This window comes from Lagenorhynchus albirostris, chromosome 2 (genome assembly GCF_949774975.1).
Source record: "Lagenorhynchus albirostris chromosome 2, mLagAlb1.1, whole genome shotgun sequence".
Lineage (NCBI taxonomy): Eukaryota > Metazoa > Chordata > Mammalia > Artiodactyla > Delphinidae > Lagenorhynchus > Lagenorhynchus albirostris.
The window spans coordinates 90724943-90739073 of NC_083096.1; the positions used below are offsets into that span (position 1 = coordinate 90724943).

The following is a 14131-nucleotide window of genomic DNA, read 5'->3' on the forward strand; positions in this document are numbered from 1 at the left end:
TCACCGGAAGTGAGGCCGCGGAAGTAGTAAAACCCGCTCCATGGGAGGCGGGCGCGCCCTGGAGGTGGCTGGTTGCTGGGATGGCAGATGAAGAAGAAGACCCCACGGTGAGTGACCGCCTCTGTTCCAACCCACTTTTTTATTCACTCCCTCGGGCACGGTAGCGGAGGCCGAGAATCGGGTTTGTTTTCCTTAGTGAATTCAGCCGAGAGAATCGGGGACTTCACCCCGTGCTAGGCTTTTTCTTCCGATTAGTCGTAGGACGCGGGGCAGGAAGAGTAGGAGGGTGGTCCCCTGCCCTTTGCTTTTGGTCCATATTTGCCAGACACCCTTTGAAACACCTAGAGAATCATCAGAGGACAAAGCTAGTATTTGTTCTCTGTGAGCAAAGTTATTTAACTTTGAGCCTCGGTTTTCATGTCATAAAATAGGCTTAAGTCTCACTTGAGGAAAGTTCTTAGCACTGTGTAAGCAGTGCTTAGTAAATACTAGGTTTGCTTACTTTTATTCAATATCACCTCTTTTAATAGTAAAACTGTCTAGAAATAGGCCAACTTTGTTGGTTAAAAAAAAGAATGTATGGTCGTTGGAACTGCTCCAGGAGAGGCAGTACAGTTGTTGTGGACATTGTAGAAGCCATTCCTATGTGAGTCTGAAGTTGGATAGGATAGTTGTAAGGCCCCTAAAATGCTAAGGTTTCATGGTTTTTTGCTGCTTGCTTTATTTAGGCTTTCTGGCATGACATCAGTGTTGAAGATGGAAAAAAATGTTAATTATTAAAAAGTCAAAAGCAGTGCTTGACGTATCTATATATACATTTTAACTTCTAGTTTGAGGAAGAAAGTGAAGAAATTGGAGGAGGTGCAGAAGGTGGACAGGGTAAAAGAAAGAGACTTTTTTCTAAAGAATGTAAGTAGTATTTGACAATGATTTTTTATAGATAAAAACTTCTGGGTATGTCGGTTCAAAGTAGATTTATTGTTCTGAATGTGTTTCCTTGTAGGGACAATATTCTCAGACTTGTGCATAAATTCTGCTTAACCTGTGAATCACAGATAGTAATAACCCTAACCCCAATTTATGTATTTATATATATGCGTGTATACACACACACACATACACACACACCCATACTTTTTTTTTTTTTTTTTTTTTAAGTAAAGAGATGTGATCAGTGTTTCAGTTCAGGGCCTAAGAACATACCTCCGTTACCTCCCCTGTCCCTTACCTTTCAGCAGTAGGAGCAGGGGCTCCTTTGACTGTAAGCCAAAGGTTCTTTTGGATCCTGGAACAGGTGCTGAGGGTAGGAATTAAGTTGGGGCTTTGGACTAAGGCAATGGACAAGGCAGGAAGATGATGAACAATGTGAGGCAGTCCAGTGGCATAGAGATTATAAGGTTTTGGTTGTCTAGTCTGTTCCCTCAGTAGACCTTTTGTGGCAGCAGCAAGGAGAGCTGCTGCTACTACTGATGTTCAAGGTCAGCCCCTTTAAGGCACCGTGAGAAAGTGCTCTCCATCTCCCAGTCCTGAGAAGGCGACACATCACCTGATTTATTTATGCTAGTTCCGATGTAAGCAGTTCCCAAATGCTCTTGAAACTACAGAGTCAATATGTGGGGTTTTTTTTTTGCCATTCAAATCCCTTCCTATATCTCAATTTCTCACCTTAAGTTTACCACTACTTATTCCATCTCTGATGTTATTTACTCCATTTGTACGTGGTTTTACCTAAGTCGGCATAAGAAGGGGATTCCTACACCAGAGCATCCCAGAGTGATGACAAGAATTTGGAATCTTCACAGCCTTTTCCTTGTCTTACCTGAATCTTCCTATGACTTACTGACCAAGATCTGTTCTCCTAGACCTTCTTTTTAAAAAAAAATTTTTGCTAATATAACACAAAATTTCAAAGCATTCACTTTTATTTGTTTATGTCTTTACAGACCCTTTAACCAAATGCAGTTCACATACTTCCTGTCTAATATGATTTTGCTTTTCCAGTGAAGTATATTTCCCTACTGATGAATTCTCCCCATCAGAATGTTAACGACAAGGTATCTCCCTCAAAATATTTAAGGAAAAATATTAAGTTTACAGTGGAGAATCCTGGCAGACATTACTTTAGCCAAGTGATCAAAGTTAATAAGATCACCAGTAATATATGTTGACATTACATACCCCTGATATGACGCATTAAGAGGTATATCATCACTGTTATTCCCTTTCTAGTAATGCATAACCACAATCTAATCATGAGAAAACATCAGACAAACCCAAATTGAGGGACATTCTACAAGATAACTGACCAGTATTCTTCAGAAGTGTCAAGGTTATAAAAGACAAGGAAGGGCTTCCCTGGTGGCGCAGTGGTTAAGAATCCACCTGGTAATGCAGGGGACATGGGTTCGAGCCCTGGTTTGGGAAGAACCCTCATGCTGCAGAGCAACTAAGCCCGTGCGCCACAACTACTGAGCCTGCGCTCTAGAGCCCGCGAGCCACAACTACTGAAGCCCGCACGCCTAGAGCCCGTGCTCCTCAACAAGAGACGCCACTGCAGTGAGAAGCCTGTGCACCACAACAAACAGAGACCCCCCACTCACCACAACTAGAGAAATCCCATGCGCAGCAACGAAAACCCAACGCAGCCAAAAATAAATAAATAAATATATAAATTAAAAAAAAAAAAGACAAGGAAAGTCTGAGGAACTGTCACAGAACAGAGGAAACTAGGGAGGCATGACAACTAAATATTGTGGGATCCTGAAACAGAAAAGGTACACTAGTGGAAAAACTGGTACAATCTGAATAAGTTACGTATTTGTACCAGTGTTAATTTCTTAGTTTTGAGAAATGTCTTTGGTTGTGTAAGATGTTAACATAAGGGGAAGCTGGATATAGGGATTCGGGAACATTGTGCTGTTTTTGCAACTCTTCTCTAAGTCTGAGATTATCTAAAAAAACAAACCAAAAAAAAAAAAGCAAACAAAAATTTCAGAATCCAAAAAACACAGAGGGGAGAAAATATTGGCTCCTGTGTTTGTTTTCTCCCTCCTGTATCTGGACCTAAAAGCTTTTGCCAGAATAAACCCTAGGGGCACTTCTCTATCCTAGTCTGACTTCTAGGTCACCTGTTTCTTTTCTTCCGCAGGCCTGGTCTACTGTCTTCTTAGTTCTGCCTGCTTTTGCTTCTCCTAAATAGAAATTATTCTTAACGTACTCATTCCTACTTTTAGAAGTGTTCTAGGAGTTCGTTCCATTTATTTATTTATTTAATTTATTTTTTTTGCGGTACGCAGGCCTCTCACTGTTGTGGCCTCTCCCATTGTGGAGCACAGGCTCCAGACGCACAGGCTCAGCGGCCATGGCTCACAGGCCCAGCCACTCCGCGGCATGTGGGATCTTCCCGGACTGGGGAACGAACCCGTGTCCCCTGCATCGGCAGGCGGACTCCCAACCACTGCGCCACCAGGGAAGCCCCGTTCCTTTTTTTTAAATGTAAAACTTAAATACAATAAATTGCACTAGTCTTCATTGAACAGCTTGATGAATTTTCCATATATACATATACTTGTAACCACCAGTCAGATCAAGATACAAAACATTTCTAACATATGACAGAGTTTCTTAGTATTTATATACCCCTTTGAGAATCTGCTAAGAGTTGATTCTTCTTCCCAGAAAAATGCACACACAAATAAGGTATAAAATTTTTACATATAATTTCAGTAGGGTTCCAGGACTTCTCAAAACTTGTCCATGGACTGATTGGGAGCTTATAGGCTATAGCATAAGAATCCATATGGATCCCATCTGCCCTAAATTACCAAGAAGTGTAATACTGTTGTGGGTAGGAGTATAGACTCTGGAGCCAGATCATCTGGGTTCAAATTCAAGTTCCATCTCACTATCTGTGTGACCTTGGGTAAATCACTTAAACTCTATGCCTCAATTTTCTCATCTATGTAGAATGGGGATAATAGTAGTTTCTACTTCAGAGGATTGTCCTGAGGATTAAATGCGCTTACAACAGTGCCTGGCATGTAGTAAGGGCTATATAAGTTTTAGCTATTAGCAGTTATTTTCATTACTCTGTAGACTTTTCTTCTCTTTTGCATTTTCTATGGTTCCTTCAGATGAAGACCAAAAGGGCTTTGCTGGCAGTTGCTTTGATCCAGGGAATAAAATGTCAAGATTCTGTATAGTAAGCCCTTTGCTTTCTCCTTTTGATTAACCTGTTCTTCCTATAAGAAGGTAATTGGAGCACCTTCTCTCATGTCCTCTTCCTTATGGTAGTATCAGAAAGGAATTTGCCTTCTTTTTTCCAAGACCTCCCCCTCACCCCCTGAAAACACTCCCAGTAAAGGCTAAACCATTGCTACTCATCCTGTTCCTGCTACGAAGTTTCCTACTTAAAGGTATTCTGGGGTTGTTGGTGAGTAGATAATAGAGATTAGGGAAGGAATATTGATATCAGGGTTCAGTAGCTGGGAGGGAAGGGGAGTTCCTACCTAGGGAAGGCTAGGTGAGAACAGTTGGTTATGTGCTAGTGGTTAATACCTTTTACACCAAAATCCATACTTGGAGACAAGAAATACAATGTAAATATACTTTCATACCAATATCTTCTATAGCTTAGTTCTAATTTGAAAAAGTATTGGTCAAGTTTGTTTAAACAAAAATGATTGTTCTTTTTACAGTACGGTGTATGATGTATGGGTTTGGGGATGACCAGAATCCTTATACTGAGTCAGTAGATATTCTTGAAGACCTTGTCATAGAGTTCATCACTGAAATGGTAAGTTTTTTTTGTAATTGGTCTTAGTTAATTAAGGAATAGATTTGAAATTCTAACTTTTAGATAAGACTAGAACTATGGCATCCTTTGAAATAAGCTTGAGTGCCATTTGAGTGCCTGTTTTGTGGAAGTTACTATTTATCATTAAGGATAGAGAGAGATAAGTGTGTGTGGGTGTATACACACACACATACACAAATAGCCACACACACATGCACACACAATATATTCTACCCCCTCCTCTGAATTTTATTTATAAGGACATAATTATAAGATCCTTGAATAAAATGTAAAATATTACCCATAATCCCATCATCCAACATAAATTTCCCTCTTCCAGTATTTATGTAAAGATATACAGTGTTTTACATAGTGTTGATCATAGTAAACATTCTTTTTACTCAAAGTTTTTAATACATATTTCCTATGTTCTAATCGCAATTATTTTAGTAGCTGCATAAAATTCATTCAAATTATTTTCTAATATACTTAACCATTTCCCTATTGAAATTATTTACATATTATTTTTAACTGAGTAGATAAGTTTGAATGACCATATTCATGAAATTTCCCCCTTCTCTGGATATGTTTGCAGGGATGGGAATACTGAGTTTGTTTGTGTTCAGTTCTTATGAATTTTTACCCTGTGTTTTGGATTATTTCCTTCATAAAGAATAATAGAAGTAAAATTACTGGGTCAGAGAATCCATTTTTTAAAATCTTTTTCTGCTTATGAAAGTAATATTGATTAAATTTAGAAAGTATTAAAGAGTGCAGGGGAAAAAATAAAAATCTGTAATCCTTCTACCTAGAGATAACTAATGCTGAGATTTTGGTGAATATTCTTTTGTCTTTTTACACATATTTTTAAACTTTATAAAACTGAAATCATACAGTATATATAGTCGTAGAACCTGCTTTTTCACTTAGGTACGTCTACAACATTTTCCCTGTGTCACCGCATAATTAATATTTTTGATGGCTTCACAATATTAATTGACTAGGTGTGCTCAAATTTGTTCAATTTATTAAATATTTAATTTCCCTTTTTGTCATTAGAAATAATGCTGTGATGAATTTTTGTTTTTGCAGTATGAATATGTAATGGTAGGGGATGAGATTTGATTTTAAGGAAACCCACCAATATTTATCAGCTACTGAAATGGACACAAAGTTTAAATGAAGCGGTGGTTACAAAGAAATAAAATTATTTTATGCAAATGAAGACAAACTACATATATCAAAACACACAGAAAGAAACATCAGTGCAAATGGATAAAGAAGATGTGGCACATATATACAATGGAATATTACTCAGCCATAAAAAGAAATGAAATTGAGTTCTTTGTAGTGAGGTGGATTGACCTAGAGTCTGTCATACAGAGTGAAGTAAATCAGAAAGAGAAAAACAAATACCATATGCTAACACATATATATGGAATCTAAAAAAAAAAAAGGTTCTGATGAACCTAGGGGCAGGATAGGAATAAAGACGCAGACATAGAGAATGGATTTGAGGACATGGGAGGGGCAGGGAAGGGTAAGCTGGGACGAAGTGAGAGAGTAGCATTGACATATATACACTACCAAATGTAAAATAGATAGCTAGTGGGAAGCAGCTGCATGACACAGGGAGATCAACTCAGTGCTTTGTGTCCACCTAGAGGGGTGGGATAGGGAGGGTGGGAGGGAGACGCAAGAGGGAGGGGATATGGGGGTATATGTATACGTATAGATGATTCACTTTGTTAAACAGCAGAAACTAACACAACATTGTAAAGCAATTACACTCCAATAAAGATGTAAAAAAAAATTTTTTTAAATCAATAAATTTGATAGTTTTAATGTCCTTAATATTAAAATGTCTATAAAGCATTGAAACATTGTTAATAACGGTAGAAAGTGGACAAAGGACATTAATAGAAAGACAATTCATAAGTGACTAGCTATAATAATTAGAAGAGAAAGTTTCAAACTCACCAGCATTAAATAGACACAAGTTAAAAGAATAAAATGTTAGATTTTTTAAAAATTAATTGAATTTAATATGTTTTTTTGTAATAGACTCACAAGGCAATGTCAATTGGAAGACAAGGTCGGGTACAAGTTGAAGATATCGTCTTCTTGATTCGAAAGGACCCAAGAAAGTTTGCTAGGGTTAAAGACTTGCTTACTATGAACGAAGAATTGAAACGAGCTAGAAAAGCATTTGATGAAGCAAACTATGGATCTTGACACCTTTGGTACTTTCTGAAGCTTCATTATTTTCTGGGGAAACCATATTTAATAACTATATTTTCCACAGTAAGGTTCTGATATCTAGCCATGTGAATGAAAGATAGAGAACCACAACGTTTTCAGTCTTTATTCATGTCTTCAATTTTAGAGTGATATTTGAGCCTTTAATTGCCTGCCGTTATATTACTATACTTTGAATTACTTACTGGATTTTAATGACCACATGTAAGTCAAAGTACCTTGCAAACCATTCAGTTCCTTCTGATTTTGTGCCATTGTAGGCTGTACTGTGGCTGTTTAATATGTGAAATCTCAATGGTACCTTTGATAGCTAAGACATGTGTTTGATGTTTCTAAAGTTTTTAGATTACAGTAGTCTAAGTTATTAAAAGATAGTGAACTGGTTTGTGTTTCTTTTAAGGAGAAAATGATAGAAAATACAGCCTTTTTAAGAGTGTTTGTCTTAAGATAATTTGTTTTAATACTCTTTTCTTTAGATAACAAGTGATTTTTTTGATTTTAATTTTTTATTTTTTGAGAAACTAAAAGTTTCCTATGAATTCTTCTGTGTTGGAAGACCTATTTGATTTAAAATCTTTTGGGCTGGGCTCCCCTGCTGGCATAGTGGTTGAGAGTCCGCCTGCCGATGCGGGGGACACGGGTTTGTGTCCCGGTCCGGGAGGATCCTGCGTGCCACGGAGCAGCTGGGCCCGTGAGCTGTGGCTGCTGGGCCTGCCCGTCCGGAGCCTGTGCTCCGCCACGGGAGAGGCCACAGCAGTGAGAGGCTCGCATACCGCAAAAAAAAAAACTTTGGGTCTTATACTGTTTGTCAGGTTTTAAGAGAACTCATTTCCCCAGGTCAAATTAAAGCTTCTAAATATAAGTGTTTTCAGTAGCAGGAATGGCATTGCTGAAAAAGCTGATGGTAGGATAAGCATTTGGGGTCGTGTTTTTTTGTTTTTTGTTTTTTTTGCGGTATGCGGACCTTTCACTGTTGTGGCCTCTCCAGTTGCAGAGCACAGTCATCCAGACGCGCAGGCTCAGCGGCCATGGCTCACGGGCCCAGCCGCTCCGCGGCATGTGGGATCTTCCCGGACCGGGGCACGAACCCGCGTCCCCTGCGTCGGCAGGCAGACTCCCAACCACTGCGCCACCAGGGAAGCCCAGGGGTCGTGTTTTATTAACATATTTGTTAGTACTTGTTCATTGTGGAAATGTGTACTTGACTAAGACCACGTGTGGCTATGGAAACCACTTTTGTAGTTCAGCATATACAGGTTTTGTGTGTATTTAGCTTATTGTATTATTCTTGCACTTAGCTTAAAGTAAGGATTTAAAATTGCATTTAAGGGGATCATTGGATATTACTGTTTGTGAAACTGAATGTTTTGTGTGCTGCTTATAAACATTATGAATCAGTACTTAGGAAAATTTTACTTTCTTAACCTATCAATATAAGGAATAAACTATGAAAAATTAAAAAGATTAATACTTGAATTTGATTATGTGATTTATCAGCTTTTCTCCCCAATGTAATTCTAGCTGCTTAATGTCACTAAAAATTTTTTTCCATATTATTTGTGTAATGCTTCTGAATTGGTAATGAGATTCTAAGATAGCTGGGCTGATCTTTTTATTTGAAAAAGTAAAAACCAGTTAAAAAGCAACTTTAGTCTAAACTGAAATCAAGACTGAGAGTGGAATAACAAAAGATCAATATCACTATTTTTTTTTTTTTTTTTTTGCGGTACGCAGGCCTCTCACTGTTGTGGCCTCTCCTGTTGCGGAGCACAGCCTCCGGACGCGCAGGCTCAGCGGCCATGGCTCACGGGCCCAGCCGCTCCGCGGCATGTGGGATCTTCCCAGACCGGGGCACGAACCTGTGTCCCCTGCATCGGCAGGCGGACTCTCAACCACTGCACCACCAGGGAAGCCCAATATCACTATTTTTGCTAGTCAGGGTCTACTTCACCCTGAAGAAGGACCTGGGAGTAACTGCCACTAGGCAAGTTATACTGGGTGCCCGTATTAGTCAGCTTGGGCTGCCATAACAAAATGTCAGACTGGGTGTCTTAAACAATGGAAATTTATTTTTTCACAGTTCTGGGGACTGGAAGCCTGGGATCAGGTGCCAACATGGTCAGGTTCTGGTGAGGATTCTTCCTGGATTGCAGATAGCTGCCTTCTCACTGTGTCCTCACGTGGCTGAGAGAGACCTCTGTTGCTTCTCCCTCTTATAAGGCCACCAGTTCTGTCAGATAAGGGTTCCACCCTTATGACCTCCTTTAACCTTATCACCACCTTAAAAGTCCTTTCTCCAATATAGTCAGATGTGGGTTAGGGGGACACAGTTCAGCTTATAGCAGTGCCATTAGTCTTACTATTTTGCTAATGATCCTGGCATTAAGAAGTTTTTTACGGGACTTTGTATTAAAACTTTTTAAAGTTGGAATTGTTAGAACTTAACTCAAAAATAGCATAAGCAAAAAAAAAAAAAGAAAGAATTTATTGGCTTCTCCAACTGAAAGAAGGGAAAGAAAGGGTGGAGTTGACTCCACAATTGACTGGATCTAAGAACTTGAAGAGAAGACTCTGCCCATCTTTATCCTAATTTTGGTTTTACTCTCTTAGGAGTCTCATCATGTGTCAAGGGAGCATGATGGCTAGCAGTTCTAGGGTTCCATCCATACAACTCCTGATCAAGGGAGTTACTTTACTTCCTAATACAGAAGATTCCAAGCAAGGAGTGTGGTTGTCCTGCCTCTGGTCATTATTCTTGGGCCAGGAAGAAGTTGTACTGTAGCCTGGGTCTCATGCCCCACCTCTTTGGTGAAGAAGGGCTTGGAGTGGGGCTCGGAGCTGGGTACTACTATTAGCAAGAAAGGGAAAGAGAAGCTGGGCGGATAGAAATAACAGGTGTACACTGACTCGATTCATGAGCTTACTTATTAACTGAATTCTAACAGTAAGGCAGCATGGCTCTTTTCTAATATCTAGAGCTGCACTGTGTAATATGGTAGCCACTAGCCATGTGGGGCTATTTAAATTTAGCCAATTAAAATAAAATTGAAATTAAATCCCTCAGTTACACTAGCTACATTTCAAGTTCTCAATAGCCCTGTGGCTAGTACCAATACATTTCCATTATTATAGAAAATTTCAGATAGTGCTGATCTGTAGCGTTCAGGTGCACTCTCCTAAATTAATTTACTTTTTTTTTTAACTTACTATGAAAAATCTCAAGTATATACAATAGTAAAATAGTATCTTGAGCCCCAGGCTTCAACAGTTAACCAACCTTTTGCTAATTTAGTATCTTACCTGCTGGGAGGGGCAGTATTATTTTAAAGCAAATCCCAGATATCACTGTATTATTCCATCTATAAATACTCCAGTATGTATCTCTACAAGGATAAAAAAGCCCAAATACTACTACCATACCCTAGCAAAAATTAACCTTAATTCCTCAATATTCTATCTAATACCTAATCCCTGTTTAAATCTCCTGATTTGTCTCAAAACATCTTTGAGTTTGTGTATTAGTTTTCTATTGCTGCTGTAACAAGTTACTGCAAATATAGTGACAACACATTCATTCTTTCCAGCTTTTTAGGTCAGAAGTTTGAAACGGTCTTAACTGGGCTAAAATCAAAGTACCAATATAGCTACGTTCCTTTCTGGATGTTTTAGAAGAGACTCTGTTTACTTGCCTTTTCCAGCTTCTAGAGGCTGCAATCCTTGACTCGTGGTCCCCTTCCATCTTCAAAGCTCGGAATGTTGCATCTCTCTGATGCTTATTCCACAGGCATAGCTCCCCCTGACCCCCAGCTGGGAAAGGTTCTCTGCTTTTAAGGACCCATGTGATTATATTGGACCCACCTGGAGAGGCCAGGATACTCTCCCCATTTCAAGGTCCTTAACTTAATCACATCAGCAAAGTCTCTTTTACCATGTAAGGTAACATTCACAGGTTCTGAGGATTAGAACGTGGACATCTTTTGGGGCTGTTATTCTGCCTACCATAGTTTGTTTGTAACAGGAACTAAACAAGGTGTCGCCCATTGCATTTGGTGAGTGTGTCTAAATTTCTTTTAATCTCTAATAGCTCCCCTCCCCCATTTTGTTTAAAGTGAAGCTCTTTCTTCGAAAAAATTCATACCTTTTATTTTTTTTAGCTAGCATGTTTATTAGTTGCTCAAGCAGACTGTCTAATAGCTACCTAAGACTCACTTGAAATTGTTTTTACTGTATTTAAGCTGGTTTTCTTAAGTAAAAACTGTAATATTAATTCTAAGTGTAGAAATTTTTAAATGAGGGGAAATAGTTCACTTGGCCTCTCATCAATGGAGAGAGGTGTTGTCTGGAGAGTTGTTTGGCTGCTTCCCAAGAGGCCTCAGGAGGTTGAGTTACTTGGGAGAATGTATTGTAGTCCAGAGTTTGATTTGCAGCATTGCAGGCTCAGAAACCGATTTCATCAGAAAATGGAGAGCACATCCATCTCTTGGGGTGACTCAGACTCACAGAAACCAAGTTCATAAGACCAGTGTATGAAAATGGATGCCAATTTACAGATGTAAAGTAAAACTTGCATCGTGTGGCCAGCAAATTCTTCCCTTTTCCAGGCAGACATGTGGGAAACTGAAGCATTAATTATGAGGGCAAATCAGAATTTGGGGAGTTACATGAATGCTTTACCTAGAGCATCAGGTAAGATAAGATTAGGGCTGATACAGGAAAAGTGGCTCCCCAGGGCCTGAAGCAATACAGAGGGGTGTGTTTCCTGGGTATCTTCCTTCAAGACTGCCTTGTTACTGTCACTAGAAACTTGGCTTGAGTTTTCACTTCCATGGACAATACCCATCCAAGCATTGTCTGTTTGTCAGCTTTAAAGTGACTTTGCGTGTTTCTGCTGTACTTCATTTAAATGTTCATCTCAGAGGTAGTTCAAAGAGGGCAATTTTATCTCTAAGTTCTTCAGGGAAGCTTCATAGTTGCTCCTAAGAGCTGACAACACTGAGCATTGGGCCTGAAAACCAAGAACTTTTTAAGAGCTCTCCCTGTGTCCCAAAACATTCCCAGTTCTCTAGGCCTGATTTTCTTAGGGTCTCTATGCCTCCCTTCTTACCACAAATAGAGACTGAGGGCTGGACGACCAGTGAGCAAGGTGTTAAATGCGTTGCTGAGGCTTCTCCTTTGCCTGAGTCCTGGTAAATGGCTGCATGAGCTAGTCAGACTGTTATGTTATGGGATAGGATCAAGGAAAAGGTTTTGGTATATCAGACAAGTATTTATTAAGTAGCTATTATGCTTGAGGCATAGCACAGATACTATTTTGCTATATGGTATCTGGATAATTGGGATTCTAAAGTTACAGAAATAAAGTAAGGAGCAGATTTCTTATATGTTACCAGTAGATTGATAAGAGTTTCAGTTTGAACTTTTGTATAAAATCCCAATTCATATGTTATTTGTAGCTCTGAGACTTCTATGCACATGTTTGCTTTATTATACTTAACACAGAAAGCCTGGTAAACTGTTACGAAATCCTTGGGTTTATTCTTTTAGAACAGGAAGAACAATAGCTAAAACATAAATCGTTTTGTCATTTGCCTTTGCATGGCCCTTTTTGATAAATAAATAAAAATTTATTAGGAAAGAACCTTCTTAGTTACTGACCACACTCTAAAAGAAATACTAATACTATACTATACTTCTGAAATTGGGTTTTTTAAAGTATTTGGGGGACACATGAACTTATAATAAGATACCTACCTAGATTTTGGTGAATCTCTGTGCTTTTCTACCATTTTTATAGCAAGTTTTACTAAACATGCTCTCAAGCTTATTACTAGAAACTTACTAACTTTATCCTGAAACACTCATCTGAAATTATGCTTCTTAGTGTGCTTTATGTACTTGTAGGGGAGCAAAATTTGCCACCCTAAAATGTATCTCTTTGGCATGAGGATTATTTTAGGCTGATTATTTTTAAGAAACAAAAGACTCAGGATGTCTTTCTTTTTAACTCCCCCTTAACTGCCTAGAGGAATTTAGATAAAGGGCCTGGTCCAGGAAGAGCACTATCGCCAGAGATGTCTACACAGAATATGGGCTCAGCGTGGTAGCAGGAACTTTGCAGGGCCTGGAGACCCAAGTTCTCTTTGTGTCGCACTGTCTCTGCATGGCCCAGCAAACATTTGTTTACCAGACATTTCCCATCTTCCTATAAATTGTTTTCTTTCCCTTTGAAGTCCCAAACCCCTAACCCCTTCTCTTTCTCAGATGGCGTATAAGCCTCAATTGCCTAACTTGGTTTTGGGCCTCCTATTCTTATGCAGCCCCCATATGTAGTAATTACATTTGTTTTTTTTTCTCCTGTTAATCTATCTTGTGTCAATTTAATTATTAGACCAGCCAAAAGAACTCAAGAAGGGTAGGGGGGAGATTTCCCCCTCCCCACCAGTTGGTGTAGTCAGGATAATCTTCACTGGCTGGAAACTTTCTCCCAAAACTGCTACAGATGAAATCCTGGGACATCTGATAAAAGCCAGCAGAAGGTAAAATTTCTCACCATGTCAGCCTCCCAGATCTCTGCAGGGTCCAGTGAAATCAAAAGTGGTGAGAGCCCCTTTTCTCTCTTTCTAAATTTAGATTAGCAGGAGAAAATATTTGTGGAACAAGTCCCTTGGGCACAACAACTCTGGTAAAAATTTGGTAAATGCGTACTCTCAGTTTTTATTGATCCTTTTCCTCCCAGAGATGGTCACTGTTTTTCTTTGTCTCTGTCTGTTGTGTTGTTTGTCTTGTTCTATGCCTTAAGAGCTTAGCTTTATGACCAGTGAGAATATTCTCTCTGGTCTCCACCATCAGGAAGGTGCATGTATCAGCGTGCATTTGGCAGTCAGTCAATCAAATAGACTGGGATTCTGAGCAGCTGTAGCCTGTTGGTCAGAAACCCAGGTAACAACCTAGCCTTGCAACTGGCTTCTCTTTTCCAACTGTGCCAGCTCTCAGGGGAATTTATCATAAGGGTCCAGTCCATAAGGGGCCTTTGTCTTCTCAACCTTCGTTGTTTTGTTAGTGCTGGAAAAGTCCAAT

General features: G+C 39.3%; 1 protein-coding gene across 1 annotated transcript; it reads left to right on the forward strand.

Annotated features, from left to right (window-relative positions):
- On the forward strand, positions 1-8602 carry TAF13 (TATA-box binding protein associated factor 13). The gene is made up of 4 exons (XM_060142431.1): positions 1-107; positions 831-909; positions 4698-4795; positions 6860-8602. Exons 1-4 carry the CDS (start codon positions 81-83, stop codon positions 7028-7030), a joined length of 375 nt encoding a protein of 124 aa, XP_059998414.1. The 5' UTR covers positions 1-80; the 3' UTR covers positions 7031-8602.
- The last annotated feature ends 5529 nt before the right edge of the window (positions 8603-14131 follow it).

Bases quoted from the DNA above. Each gene is read 5' to 3' on its own strand.
- TAF13 (XM_060142431.1), top strand. From the start codon at position 81: ATGGCAGATGAAGAAGAAGACCCCACG. The intron at 108-830 runs GTGAGTGACCGC...TTTAACTTCTAG, and splicing joins ATGAAGAAGAAGACCCCACG to TTTGAGGAAGAAAGTGAAGA. The intron at 910-4,697 runs GTAAGTAGTATT...TTCTTTTTACAG, and splicing joins GAGACTTTTTTCTAAAGAAT to TACGGTGTATGATGTATGGG.